The sequence below is a fragment of the Periplaneta americana genome, chromosome 1 (genome assembly GCF_040183065.1).
Source record: "Periplaneta americana isolate PAMFEO1 chromosome 1, P.americana_PAMFEO1_priV1, whole genome shotgun sequence".
NCBI classification, from domain to species: Eukaryota; Metazoa; Arthropoda; class Insecta; order Blattodea; family Blattidae; genus Periplaneta; species Periplaneta americana.
In genome coordinates this window covers 210323382-210339788 of record NC_091117.1, presented here as the reverse complement: position 1 = coordinate 210339788, position 16407 = coordinate 210323382, and the positions used below count along the sequence as shown (strand labels likewise).

Sequence of the window (16407 nt, the reverse complement as noted above, 5' to 3'; positions counted from 1 at the left end):
ATTAATTTATAATAAAGAAAAATTTCTTCTATCAGCTTAGCCCAGAACATTAACATAGTATTTGATATGCTGGAGGTGGTGGCTGCTGCTAACTCAAGTCTATCGTTCTTCTATTGAGTGTAAGAAGTGCTACATGACCTCAACAATCTTCTTCTCGTTATCTTCAGGTAGAATGTAAGCCCAATAAGTTAGTGTGTAAGGATTCGCTTACCAGCTCCTTGCACTATTTCTCCCAACATTTTAAGTTTCGAAATAAAAGCAGTGATTTTTGAGAAGGAGAAAATTTTATGTCTGAATCATTCCTTTCACATTTTCACATACACCGTACTTTCCTAACACTCAACTCAGGAGGAAGATAGCTTCCTGCATTATTTCGCCTGCCTTACTGACATTAAAGTTTCGAAATAAAAGCAATGATTTTTGAGAGGAAGCATGTTTTATGTCCTGAATCATTCCTTTCACATTTTCACATACACCATAGTTTCCTAACACTCAACTCAGGAGGAAGATAGCTTCCTGCATTATTTCGCCTGTCTTACTGACATTAAAGTTTCGAAATAAAAGCAATGATTTTTGAGAGGAAGCATGTTTTATGTCCTGAATCATTCCTTTCACATTTTCACATACACCATAGTTTCCTAACACTCAACTCAGGAGGAAGATAGCTTCCTGCATTATTTCGCCTGTCTTACTGACATTAAAGTTTCGAAATAAAAGCAATGATTTTTGAGAGGAAGCCTATTTTATGTCCTGAATCATTCCTTTCACATTTTCACATACACCGTAGTTTCCTAACACTCAACTCAGGAGGAAGATAGCTTCCTGCATTATTTCGCCTGTCTTACTGACATTAAAGTTTCGAAAAAAAAACAATGATTTTTGAGAGGAAGCATATTTTATGTCCTGAATCATTCCTTTCACATTTTCACATACACCATAGTTTCCTAACACTCAACTCAGGAGGAAGATAGCTTCCTGCATTATTTCGCCTGCCTTACTGACATTAAAGTTTCGAAATAAAAGCAATGATTTTTGAGAGGAAGCATGTTTTATGTCCTGAATCATTCCTTTCACATTTTCACATACACCATAGTTTCCTAACACTCAACTCAGGAGGAAGATAGCTTCCTGCATTATTTCGCCTGTCTTACTGACATTAAAGTTTCGAAATAAAAGCAATGATTTTTGAGAGGAAGCCTATTTTATGTCCTGAATCATTCCTTTCACATTTTCACATACACCGTAGTTTCCTAACACTCAACTCAGGAGGAAGATAGCTTCCTGCATTATTTCGCCTGTCTTACTGACATTAAAGTTTCGAAAAAAAAACAATGATTTTTGAGAGGAAGCATATTTTATGTCCTGAATCATTCCTTTCACATTTTCACATACACCGTAGTTTCCTAACACTCAACTCAGAAGGAAGATAGCTTCCTGCATTATTTCGCCTGTCTTACTGACATTAAAGTTTCGAAAAAAAAACAATGATTTTTGAGAGGAAGCATATTTTATGTCCTGAATCATTCCTTTCACATTTTCACATACACCATAGTTTCCTAACACTCAACTCAGGAGGAAGATAGCTTCCTGCATTATTTCGCCTGTCTTACTGACATTAAAGTTTCGAAATAAAAGCAATGATTTTTGAGAGGAAGCATGTTTTATGTCCTGAATCATTCCTTTCACATTTTCACATACACCATAGTTTCCTAACACTCAACTCAGGAGGAAGATAGCTTCCTGCATTATTTCGCCTGTCTTACTGACATTAAAGTTTCGAAATAAAAGCAATGATTTTTGAGAGGAAGCCTATTTTATGTCCTGAATCATTCCTTTCACATTTTCACATACACCGTAGGTTCCTAACACTCAACTCAGGAGGAAGATAGCTTCCTGCATTATTTCCCCTGCCTTACTGACATTAAAGTTTCGAAATAAAAGCAATGATTTTTGAGAGGAAGCATATTTTATGTCCTGAATTGTTCCTTTCACATTTTCACATAAACTTTAGTTTTTTAACACTCGTCCACCGCTGAGAAACGGTTAACATGCCTGACCATGAAATGATCAGGCCCAGTTCAAATCCTGGTTGGGACAAGTTACCTGGTTGAGGTTTTTTCCCAAGGTTTTTCCTCAACCCAGTAAGAGTAAATGCTGGGTAACTTTCGTCACTGGACCCTGGACCCTCATATCACTCAGACCCTAGATAATCATAGCAGTTGACAAAAGTGGCGTATATTAACCAATTTAATTTTTCTTCTTTAATGTCAACTTGGGGCTGAGGGGGAGGTGGCTTCATATGCTATTTCCCGTGCTATAATGACTCTCCCGAAATATAAGTTTCGAAATAAAAAGATTGAATTTGAGATTTGCACATTCCATGTAGTTTTCTTGCCACCTCCTTTTCTTTGTGATCTACTTTGATCTTGATTCATAAAATACCTAACAAAGCATTCATTCTCTTCCATCTGTCTTAGGCCCTCAATAAGAACGTTTTAGCACAAACAGTGACAACTAGATGATTAACCTACCGAACTGAATACTTAGAATGCAGTACGAGCTCCTGGTTCCTCCTTTCTAGGTCTTTTTGTTTTGGTTTCACCAAGAGACACAAACTTAATCGAGTAGTTGTCCTGTTCAAACACTATTTTGTAACTGTAGATTTCATTAAAAAATATTTTACGTCATCATATTATGTCAAATTACTGGCATTACCACTATGTGTTTGTTCATGAGAACAGATTATGACAGGTTTTCCTCTTTCATCTGAACTAATTCTCGTGTTGGGCTACTTATGGCAGTCATTCCTTGTTCTCTTGCATGCATGCGTGCGCAGGGCGGGTGTTTTTTTTTTGTTTGTTTTTTTTTTTTTTTTAGACTTAAAACATTGTGTTGAAATAAATTTGAAATTTAAAGCTAAATAAATAAAGTGATGATCCTTGAAAATATTTACAGTAAAGGCAGGATTTTTTGATTATCTATATCTTCAGATTATTGGGAGTACGCTATACAATGTTATTTTATATTTAATTTATTGCAATTTGGGTACTTACCGACTCGAAGGGGGCTATATTTAATATAATTAAATATGTACCATGCCTATATGCACATAGAATTATTCCAATTCAGAAACAACTAAGTAAACTAAAAGAACTCCAAAAGGAAATAACATTTCAATGGATACCTAGTCATTGTGGCATACCTGGAAACGAGAAAGTCGATAATATTGCAAAACAGGCAACATATTTGCAACCAAGACCTCTTCAAGTGATATCTCTATCCAATGCATTTGCTTCAGTAAAGTCTCATTTTACAAACCTATGGATCAACAATTGGCTCTCTTCTGACAAAGGAAAAATTTTAGATTCTGTACAAAAGAAACCAAATGACCTGAAAATGTACAAAAACTTGCCCAGACATGTTCAAACATTTTTAACAAGAGCCAGAACAGTTCACATTGTCACTCAATTGTACCTATACCGATTTCACATTTTTGATAATCCTACTTGTCTGTGGTGTAATAATCATGATGAAGATCTGGAACACATTCTTCTATACTGTCCATCCATAAACCACAAAAGAAGTAAATTAAAATAATCAGTACCAGTTGCAGAAGACACAGCCCTGCAGTATATATATATATATATATATATATATATATATACTACACCCCACCTCTGGCTACTAGCAACAGGCATCTATAATGAACACCGATCAAAATACCCCTCATTTTTCGTGAAAAACAACTGAATAGACTACAGTGGACTATAGTGGACTTTATGTTGTCAGCAAACAGCTGGATACATTAAGAAGATTGATTATTGCAATTTGGGGAGTATTTACATATTGAATGAGAAATTATGAATGAATTTACAAATGCACTATCTTTATGATAAATGTTTTGTTGCATTTCATGTCACTATATCAGTAACTTAATTAGCTTGAAGTTATTTCAACTTTCTCCCCTCCAGAGCTATTGCATAACTTTCGCAAGCATCTTTTGTGTTTTGTATACCTTATATATATATCCTATTGTGCAATTACAGTTCTTTAAGATTAATTTCACAAACGTAATTTATGATATATAAAATAGAGTTTAATGTTGTAATTAACTGTTTACAGAATAACGGCTGTATGTGGTGACTTCTACATTGGTGGACGACAGTTTGATTCTCTGTCGGACCTCATAGGCTACTACACAAGTTGCTCAGACTTGTTAAAACGAGAACGTTTAATACATCCTGTTCCTCCACCAGAGCCTGTTAATGACAAGAAACGAATCGTTGCAATCTTACCGTACACCAAAATGCCGGACACTGATGAACTTAGGTAATGTTACATATTTGTAAAACCAACTTGTAAGTTTATAGTGTATATTTATTAATCGTAGTGGAACTTTTCCATAAAATCTGGGTGTGAATTCACGCATTTCGAACTCATGAAGTGGAAAACAGAAATTCAGTTCCTTTAATTTTTAACAGTTGTACCTGAAGTTATTTCTGAAATGTTTAGTGTGTGTTATAATAAAACGTGCATTAGCTTTAGTAAATAATCTTTAACAAAAACTTCTATGGTTCTGGAAGTGATGAATGAACCTGCAGTCCTGTTGGTTATTTACAAGAAGAGCTCACTGTTTTCCTGCCATTTATTCTGTAGTCACTCCTCTATACTAGTGTGGTTTTTTAAGGGTAGATAAAATTAGAGGAATGGATAATGACTTTTCCGTGGAAATTGCTCATAGAAGCAACAGATAACCCTGTGAACTTCCTTGAGTTATGTCAATAATTCTTATGTTCCAATAAAAAGATTGGTATAATATGGAACTATGTTTATCTTACAGATATGTCTTAAATATTGATTTAGGTATTTTTAACTACAAGAAATATTGCTAATAAAATTTCTGAAAGAAGTGTAATTACATACAACAGTTTCCCTATGAGGGGAATGGGAGCACAATAGTATAATAAAATAAACTAATTCATACTGTAAATACTTATTCTTATCATGAGCATATGAATGCGTGCACTTGTATGAAAAACACAAATAGGTCTACATACATATACATAGACAATTAAAAAAAATAAACATTTTTTTTGGTGTTTCTTATGAGGTTCCAACCTGTCTTCAGACAGTTGACAGTTGACTAAACAACAACTTTACTCACCTATTAAAAGGGTCTGTTCTTCCTGCTGTCTCCATAGGGTACTCTGTGCTTCAGTTTCTTCTTTCCTCTTCTTCTTTTAGGTTATTTTCAGGGGCGAATGCTAGTCACGAAAGTTAGGCTTGCTCTTTTATTCATGAGGGAAGATGGGAGGATATAATAATTCATAATTAATAAAAATAATCAGACCCACATAAATAATTTATTTTATAATTATGAAATCATTATTAGTCTTGGATCATATTCGCTTATCAGTTGTAGAAATTCGATATAATATAACAAACATGGCCAACAAAACAGTTTATTTAGTTTTTTCGACCCTGCCAACCAATGCACATTGTTGTATTGAGCTGCACTGAACGAGCGCACATATTCTCTATAATGTCTGTCTTCTCTTGAATAGTCCTTCGGGAAAATGGATTTAATAATAAGGTTTCAATAACATACAATTCCGAATTCATTGCAATACTTCAAATTAATGTTTAAGAATTAATAATACATGCAGCAGCTAACACATGCATTCCGCTCATACAATTACATTGCACTCGCAAATCACAGCACATTCCCGCTGTCAATACTGCTCTGTGTAACGTTAAATAGTCGTTGGTGTAGCTCTCGAACCAGAGCTTCAAACAACACATAACAGAAGCATGTGCGCCTAGGACGGACCAAGGAGGAAGGCACTTGCGCGCATCATATTCTCGCTATTTCTACGTCTTTCCTGTAGCTCCGAGAAACGAGCAAGCGATGTGATACTTGCGGTGTGCAACCTGCGGATGGTAGTACGCCTATACAGTATTCCAAAAATCAAAATAAATTTTAATGTACGTAACGCCATTTTGAGAAATACACATTCTACGAAAATATTGGGTTTACGCAGCACGCATAGCATGCACTGAGAAATTGCCCCTGGTTATTTCCCTGTAATGCTGCATGTAGTACTCCGTATACCTGTATACCAAATAATATCACTTGAAATTGAATAATGATACTGCTACTTAAAGTGGCTTTTCACAGTTAAAGAACTTGAACTAAATTGAAAGAAACTTATAACATCCTGATCTGTATCTGTACTGTTACTGAGATACAGTTTATCTGTTTCCTTTTTGCATGTACTTTTCAACGATCACATTGTGATTTATTCACTCAGTAATTTAAGAATGAGCAAAGAAGACATAGAATTTTTCATTAATTGTCTTTCATTTACAGAAGTAGACAAGAGATTATTGTATGCTGAAATGTAAATTGTTAGGAGTGTAATAAACACTAAACGAAATGTTAAAAACACTGTTATTTCCTCTAACATAATGTGTTCACTTCTCACGTGAACGTCCATTACATTTCGTATATTGTTTACTTTATTACCCTCATTTACTTCAGCTGCAGCTTTATCCACATGAAGATGTATTTCCTCTCGGTTGTCACTATCATCGATATCTTGTGTCTATCCTAACAGTTTGTGTCTAGTAACTCGAGTTCCTCCCTGGAAATAATAATTCTCATTTGAATTCTGTTGTTCTTCATTACTCCCAGGACACAAGCAGCATATACTCCATTTATGCTCATCTCTGTAGGCTCAAATAAAATCATTTTCTCATCAGCGCCTCCAGACACACCACTGTTTATTCTACCACAAACTATGATTTCAGATCCAACTATTCATATTTCACATCTTATATGTGAATCTCACTTCCTGAATGGATATTCCTGTTTGCCAGCTCTGTGCTTTCTATTGGTTGACCAAACCAAGTTTCACCATCCATTGCCCTTACAAAACAATCTGGCTTCTTCTCAATTTTATCTTCCGTCTCTATTACTGATTGGTACTTCATTAGGTCTATGTTCATCCTGAAACCTAAAATGAGTGTCTGGCTTCTAATCCATTAGGCAACTCGAGTAATACTTTCTTGGTGCCCATGATCTCCATAACAAGACCAGTAACCCTTTTGCTAAAATTGTATTCTCCTCAGTCTCACTCTGAGATACACTTGGCTTCACAACTAAAAGAGTGGCTTTGGTATCCACTAACCAGTATGTTACCTCCCCCTCAGTATTAGCCATCAAAATAAGTTCTCCAGTACCTTCCAAGGCCATTGTGAGAAAAATTTTAATCCATGTTGAATCTTTCATACACTACTTTTAACAGTTGAATATAAATAATTGATTAATCACCTCACGCAACACAAACATGTTGCATTCAGGACATTGGTACACAGATTACTCAACATACCCATGAGCCAACAACACTACAATGAAGAAGTGAACACAATCAAATACATAGCACAAGAAAATGGTTACAACCCAAACATAATAGACAACATCATAAGGAAGACAAAACAAAACTCAAGAAACACACAAAACTCAACAAACACACAAAACACAACACAAACCCAAGAACACAAGAAATACATCACACTAACATACGAAAACAAAAACACACACAAGATCGCATCCTCATTCAGAAAACAGAAATACAACATAGCATACAGAACAGACAACACACTACAAAGACATCTCAACACACAAAAAACACAAACAAATAAATACAACCACACAGGCGTATACAAACTCACATGCAATAGTTGCGACAGTTTCTACATTGGACAGACAGGCAGATCATTCTAAACTCGATACAAAGAACACATTAAAGCAATAACCAGAGGACACAATACATCTACATATGCCGAACACATAACTAATTCTAACCACACATACAGTAACATAAATACAGACATGGAAATCCTACACATACAACCTGAAAACCAAAATCTGAACACATAGAACAATATGAAATATACAGACATACTAAAACACACCCTGATCAAATTCTCAACACACAGATCAATTTCAGAACACACACACTATTTGACACCACATTTCAACAATCGAACGCACCCACACAACAGGCAGCAAAGTTCGAGATGATGCCGAGATCTAGTAGGGTCTGAGGATGGTGTGAAGAAGCACCGAAACAGCTGTAAGCTGCACATGCTTACACAATTAACACGAGTAAGATCGCCATTTAATCAATTATTAAAAATTTTAATGTTTAATTCTGACTTGTCGGGGTGCTCAACAAGACAAAACTGTTTTCCCGATTCCTATTTTGCTTTCTAATTCCCTGTTTTCAACAATAACACATTTTAGCATAGTGTCCCTTCCTTTTACAATTATAGCACTTGATATCTGTTGTTTGATTTAGGTTTTGAGGGATCGAAGTAGCCTGTTCAGCTGTGCTGACACTTTGAGTTGTGTTTAATATACTGCAAACAGTCTTTTGCAGTGTGTTCACGTCATCGACAATTGAAACAAACGGTGCCTTATCGCAGTGTAAATAATATTCCATTGTGCCTTGACTATTCCCTACTTTTTTCATGTTGTTCGTTCCTGTGTTCTAAATTGTCATTTTCAAACTTAATGTCTTCATAAAATGCATCAGGACTCTCTCCTTTCTTATGGACAGCTTTAAAGCTGTGTGTAATTGTAATTCTCCGGCAACCTTTCTTTGAATTTTTTCAAATGCTAATCACAGTGCCCTCTTCCATTAGTTCTGGCCTCCCATATACAAAATCAACTGTGACACCAAATACTTTCAGTGCAACTGTTTTTTGTTTGTAGTTTGTATCTTTGGAATCAGCTCTCATCTGCATATAAGCACTTGAATGATTTAAGTGCTGTAAATATATGAAGGGGTGAGAATGAGATAGTCCAAACTTTTAATAAAAATGGTTTTTTTGTGCGAGTTCATTTCTTACTTGTATGAGGAAGCTACTAGTAAAATATTATAAAAATTACTCAACAAATGATGTATACATCGAACAAATTATGATACCGCACCTAATAGCATTGAACTCTAAACCTTCAATACTTTCTCCAATAAAATCTTGTCTCTGTTGCTTAGGATTATATCACTCTCAGCCCTTCATATAATTACTGTTATCCTCCGAGGAGTTTAGTGCTGAGAGGAATGCGGTTCCGACTAGTCTAGCACAGTACTGGAGTGGGAGGGAACAGTGACAGCGGCAGTCTGGAAGGAAGTACAATCATACTGAAAACATTCGCCCAATTTACGAGAGCAGTATGCCTATTAGTTTTCTTACGTATTTTTGGCGAGATAGAGATACAAGTATTGTAGAAAATTTATTTATTTATTCTGGTGAAGTTAAGGCCATCACACCACCAGAAATACAAATACAATAAAATAAATAAAAAGAAAAATCATAATACAACTATAATAATATAAATGAAAAGAAGAATCATACTATAAAATTTAGTGATTAGTAGAATTGAATTAAATTTGTAAAGTAATAAATTTAAATATACTGTACTGCTGAACTCACTTGAGAAGTAAAACTGCTTGATTTGTATTTTAAGATATCACCAACAAATGATTTTTGCATGACATTATAGGAATCTGTTTTTCACGATACCAATCACACATATTCTAAAATTCCAATACAATAAAACCAAAACCTTTTCCACAGCATGTTTCCTTAAAAATGATTCGTAACGGTGAAATATTTAACATGAGTAATTCATATAATATTAACATAGCTAACATCGGGGAAATGTTTGAACAAAAATTGCAACAATATATTTAGTATATTAATAACAAAACCATATAGGCCAAGGTAAACAATACGTATATGAAATATTCACACACTACTACAAACTGAAGACTGCATATTTTTGGACGATTAATACTTCCCACTCCGCTCGGCTCGGCTTGGCTTGGCTGTAGCAACAAAAGAATCTACCTGCAACCCCCCCGCAGCAATGGCAAGAATACGTCAGGTCCAGCGCTAAACTCGTCGGAGGAAGACAGTAATTATAGCAATAATTTCAATATGGCAGCAAGAGCCAGTCATTCAGATGTAAAAAATTTACGTGAGAGTTATTAAATATTTAGAAAATTACATGAAGTATTATTTGTTTTGTATAATTAATTTCAAATGTATTTGAATAAGTTAATTTAAAGATAATATATTTCTCCAGCTTCCAGAAAGGTGATATATTCTTTGTGCACAACGATATGGGAGATGGCTGGTTGTGGGTGACAGCCCACCGAACTGGAGAGCAAGGAATGATCTTCCGTGACCTTGTAGATGACCTTGATGAGAACATTGACCCCAATACAGTGTTCAGTTGGTTTCATCCAAATGTGACAAAAAGTGAAGCAGTAGATATGTTAGTGAAAGGTAATGTGTTACAGACTACAAATCCATGCATATTTCAGAGACTAAGAAAAAGGGTTATTTCGTAAATAAAGAAATAAAATTATAAATTATATACAGAGAGAGATAGAGAGAGAGAGTGTGTGTGTGAGAGAGAGAGAGAGAGAGAGAGTGTGTGTGTGTGTGTGTGTGTGCGTGCGCGCGCGCGCGTTTTTTTTATTGGATTCTATTCTCTTGTGTCATTTTATTGTATTGCATTAAAGTATTGAAGTACATGGTCATCGTGGAGGTTGGGTCTTTATAGATGGTCCATGAATTTTTATTTTATGTGAATTTGTATTAAATTGATGTATTGTTAAATTGTACATTCATATTAATTACATAAAACATGTTACTTTTTGAAATTATAAATAATACTTTCTGTTTGCAGTCCAGAATGTGAAAGTTTTGGGTACATTTATAAAAAGAGATCATTCCTGATAGTTAGATGTGTTGGTTTTGCTTTTCCCTGGTTTAGCTAAACCATTCTATGATTAATTGGGTTTACGCAAGTTTTTCTCTTGTAGAGTTAATGCAGCTGAATATGTATTGAGAGGGAAGTAACAACGTTTGCAATTCAGGCATGTGGACCATTTCTTAATTCGTTCCAAGTTCTTAATGGTTTTAAGGTGTGATTTGTGTCTTGAGATAGTAGTTTGTTCTTTATGGTTAAATGTTCGGACTTGAAGTATAGTTGGCACCTAAAATTGATCTGCTTCCTTTTAATATAGTATTCCTTTTTAGATGTCTTTGCACTTTAGTAAGTAACTAGATAGTACGGTTATGTAATCATTTTCGAGACTCATAAATATCGTTTAAGTGGAAGGCTAATGTTTAATTTTGAGGAAAGGTTTACCAAACATATTCCTACCTTATTAAAAAACAACAGCTCTCATACTGTGTGATAGCTCACTCAGCTAATCCTACAGAATCACGTCTTTAATCCCCTCTGTTTTCTTCATCACCGACTTTTTCTTTTCACATTTAAAATTACAATGAAACGAATGTTGTAGTTGATGATTATAGTAATGATGATTACAACAGCCGCATTTAAGTAAATGATGTTAATTTTTTAAAAATATTTATGCTATCTTTTCATCTTTGAATATACTTTATAGGTCAGTTTGTGAAGTCAATATTAGGCGTAGCTATGTGAATGTGCTAATCTGATCCTTAGCTTGATCAATGAAATTGGAAGTAGAGTGGAGGTTGCTATATATGACATTAAATTGTGCCAGTCCTAGGTAAAGCACTCCTTTTAAGGTTTACGTACCCTCTGTGGTGGCTGAGTGGTCAAATCTTCAGACTATTACATGGGTATCTGAGTTTGAGTCCTGGCCTGACCTTGGATTTTTCATTGAAAAATCAATAGTGACACTTGTGATGGATAAGGTCGCAGTTTGAGTTTTTCTCAGGGCATAGACATCATTCCATCAACATCTCTCTATTCCATTACCATTTCATAGCATTCCTGAATGATGGCTGGCAATGCACGGAGGGGACTGGTTTAGGGATGAGTGGGGTTGCCTACTCGAAACTTCTTGATGAAATGATATTAAATGAGGAAAAAGGAAGGTGTAAGGAGTGTGTTGGTTGAATGAAATTGGTAATGTTGAGGAAAACAGAATAACTCAGTTAAAATTCTCATCTTTCGACCTTCTTTGTCTACAGTTCCAGTCAATGCCAGGGATCAAATCTAAGTCCACAGAATGATAAACTCACGTTCTAACATTCAGATACTATAAGAGCCTGAGTATTGTTACACTAATTTTTATCTTCTTTTGTTTTCAGCCGGACCAGGTAGTTTCCTTGTTCGTCCAAGTGACAACTCACCTGGTGATTATTCCCTTTTTTTCCACATCAATAATCAGATTCAGCGATTCCGTATTGAGAAAAAAGGTGTACGCTACCTAATGGGTGGGCGGACATTTGAATGTTTAGATGCAGTAATCAATCGATATAGGAAAGAACAAATAGTGGAGGGACACACTTTAGTCTTAGCAGTTGGTCGGGTAAGTTATATAAGAAATAAAATTTAAATAACACTAAAGCTTTATCAAGTACTTTCTCAGGATAATAAATATCAGAGTGGTACAGACTTTTTTACAAAACAAATTTTGTTCATTCAACATAATTTATTATGTCCCATTTGAAGAATTACAATAAATAATAGAATACAAAGACCATTTCAGTATAAATATTAAATTAATTTTATTATGTCATATTAATATGGTGATTTGTTGGATGATTTATGGATTTAATATGTCATATTCTATTTCTTTTTATATCCTTTATCTTCAATAGTAGTAATTTATTGTAAAAAGAAATGTATGTACAGTTACTTAAAGAACAATTGAATACATTCTCGATTGCATATTTTGTCAAAGTCCCATTCAGATAAGAGGCACTTTGTAATTCAATTCCCAGCTGTGCATCTCATTGCCTTGAGGGATAACTTATGATTGTGTTTATATACTGTATGGGTGAGCTAACTTTACCACAACAATAAATATTGAAATACTGCTTTTACAGAAATAAAGTTAGGGAGAGGGACTCATGAAATTAGAGGGTACAATGTCTGTCAAGCATGAAATGAAATCAGGCAGCCAATTTGTTTATAAATCACTTGTAGTAATTCGTAATTAATTTCTGAGTACCACTAACGTCCAAAAGAAAGTTCTGTTTGATTGTAATGGAATGAAATAGCAACATAGTCATTATTATTTCATTACCGCAATATTGCACTTCCTTTAAGCTACTTCTTGACATATACATTCATTGCAATAAGTGAATGTCACAGGAATCTTCTATGCCAGATCAATAAATTTAGGAATGCAGTTATATTGTCAGACTCCAAAGCAGCTATTCTATCAATTGTCTCTAAACACACACCTTCATCTCAAACAGCAGAAATAACTAAAATGCTCTCTCAATTATTATCACTCAATAAAAGAATTGTATTCCAATGGATACCATCCCATTGTGGAATTCTGGGAAACGAGAATGCGGATGCTTTAGCAAAGAAGGGCAGCACTGCTACTTACAGACCTGTTACTAAATCTACGTATTACTCTGTGAAGAGATTTATTAAATCTACATACTTAGACTTCAACAAACAAAATTTGATAACTCAATCCCAAGGGAAAAAATGGAACTCTCTGCATCAAAATCCACAGTTAATTCCCGATTTACCACGAAAATCGTCTGTAGCTGCATTTAGATTGGCAACAGGCCATGATTGTTTGGCCAAACACCTGCATAGAATTGGAATATATCAGTCCCCTAACTGCCCATTGCGTAACTCAAACCAAGAAATGGATTCGGAACACCTCAAAATCTGTGCTTCAGTGGCTAGTCATGATAATTTCTTTGAAAAATATTGGAGTGCAAGAGGTCAAATGACTTTATTGTCAAACGCCTGGCATTAGAAAACAACAACATTCATTGCAAACATACAGTAACGACTCCCTGTAATCGCGGGCTGCCAATAATGGACAGAGCAAATACAAGCATAGAAGTTACGTAATAATTTAAAAATTTTTTTTTTTTTTTTTTTTTTTTTTTTTTGCAGAATGATAAAGAAGTTGAATAAAACATTACAGAGTTCATTTAAATTTATATAGATGTGTTGAAGAAAGTCACTTATGTTTTCATTGAACATGATAAAGATGGTGACAGAGTAGGGTGATGGAGCCACGAAGGGCAGCTGTGGCAGTCTCCTTTATCTTTACCTTATTCAGACCGAACCTGATCCAGGTTGTGGTGAAGTGGTTGGGGATAGTTCAGCAGGTGCCAACCATTAGGCTAATTACTGTTCTGTTGAGATATGTCATGGAGCACAAAATGTTATATCTCTGATCAAAGTAGTATATCAACTGTGTTATGACCCTGTCCTTCATGGCTGCTGTCCTGTAATCTTAACCCTGATTTTGCACCCAAGAACTTTGATCTCTTTTCCCATTTGCAGAAATGTGTAGCTAAACAGAAATTAAAGATGACATGAAAACAGCTATAAATATTTGAGTCGGAATATTTTGATGCATCAGACAAAAACTTGTTCCCCAAGTCCCTATTTACACTTGCTATTTGTCGCGCAACATCAAGTGCTTTCTGTCGGCTATATGTAGCATCGCCATTTACACTCGGCAGATTTCTCGTCCACGCAAGTCGTCAAGCAACGTCCTATATCAAGCGCTTTCTGTCGGCTAAATGTAGTATTACCGTTCACTGTTGGTAGATTTCTCGTCTGCTACTCGAGGCTAGTTGTTGAGCTCGAGCAACGTATGAGTTATGTGGTGAGCCTTTTAAATGAACAGAATGGATTTGAACAATAAAAAGCAGCTGTTTTAGCTTCTGCAGCTTCAAGTATTTTGTTAGCTTGCACTAATGAGAAGCAAAAAAAAAAAAAAAAAGAAAAAAAACCCAAAGAGACTCTGGGAAAGGAAATGGATATTCAGAAGGCAGGAGAAAGAGTTATTCCATGTTCTCAGTAAAGATTTAAAACTGGAACATAATTGTCCAATAAATATTTATTGTTTTGAAATGAATCGTCAATTTAATTTTTTCTTCTTGCATTGCATATTGACTCTTGATGTTCTCTATTTTTGTTTTGATGTCGGATGGAATAGTATTGGGACGAACAGACTCCAAATTTTTACAAATAAACTCCAGCGAATTTTCCCTCCAAATCCTATCGTGATAGTCCTTATTTCAGATGTCATATAAGCATGGACATTGCTCGTAAAGCTTGATTAATTTCATTACTTGATTTTTGTTCCACTCTGACATGATGCTACAAAGCGCGCAGAAACAGAGAAACAGCTGAAAGTTGTCTGCTACTGCCTTTTCCGAACCATGTTCGGGTCCTGTCGCGTGAATTCGGCTGGGCCACCTACGGAAATGTCGCACAGAAATAGAAACAGCTTCTACCCAGCAGATGTCGAAAGGGAAAGAACGAAATCCGTACTGCGCATGCGCCCGGGCTATAAGTCGAACGACATTGAGCAAGTGTAAACAGGGACTAATATGATAGAGATCTCAATTTAAGATGCGAGTATGTTTAGGACTAGCTATCATTCATTCACTACCAATTGGAGCTTACTTTCTGGACGTGTTCGTCGTTTCTGATGAGATTGGTTTTGAACTTTTATATTAGCTTACATGTCTCTCTAGACTTGTCAACTAAAGCACTCACTAAATCTGATGAAGTAATAAATTGACTGCCTGATTTGAGTCGCAAATCTCTAATTTCAGATAACATTCAAATGAAGATTAACTTAATCACACAAATTGTCTTTAATGTAAGCCTTTAAGACCGAAATTATTGAACTAATATATTAATGAGATTTACAATACTTAGGAACTCTGTCATCTGTAATTTTGCTCTCATAATTTGGATCGCTTGAATGCCATACATATGTCACCTCGACAGTTATCTTCAACAATCCTAATTGGATTTACTTTCTGAGACCTGCTTCATTCGTTCATTCTTATTTTTGAGCAGATAAGTTTTTGAGCTGTGATGAATCTATTTCTTATTGCTGGTTCTATACGAATTTTAACTAATCACATTTAGATTTGTTTATTTTATGTTACATAACATGGAATGTTGTTTCATTAACTATGGTGTTTTATTTTGTAGTCTATGACTGAAGGAGATGGAACAGTAAAATCAAAAGAGGTACAACATGCAGAAAAAATCTATGCAACTCTTAGGGAATGCAGGGAACAATCAGGTGTAAAGAAGAACAAAGGTAAGTAAATCATGTGAAAAATCCTTAAAAGTGTCCTCTTTAAAAGAGTGTTCTTTATCTAATCTTGGTAAAGAGAAATTTTTTACTTCCTGTCCAGGATTGATATTCTCTCTTTAATTTACTTTAACTGGTTATTTAATGCTCTTCATCTCTCTAGAAATTGTGTACATGGGATAAAAGTGGCAAGAATATGACTTTACCAGTTAAAACTTGCAGTCAAGTTAATGTTAATGTAACAGTTTTCTTTTCTCTCTGACCAGTGTAACTTCTGTATCACCAC

General features: G+C 35.0%; 1 protein-coding gene across 1 annotated transcript in view; it reads left to right on the top strand.

Moving 5' to 3' along the window:
- Positions 1-16407, top strand: part of vap (RAS p21 protein activator vap) — a 55859-nt gene that overhangs the window by 6062 nt on the left and 33390 nt on the right. Inside the window, exons 3-6 of the mRNA XM_069836845.1 lie at positions 4123-4329; positions 10157-10359; positions 12166-12386; positions 16016-16127. Coding sequence (XP_069692946.1) covers positions 4123-4329; positions 10157-10359; positions 12166-12386; positions 16016-16127 — 743 coding nt within the window. The remainder of the gene's footprint in view (positions 1-4122; positions 4330-10156; positions 10360-12165; positions 12387-16015; positions 16128-16407) is intronic.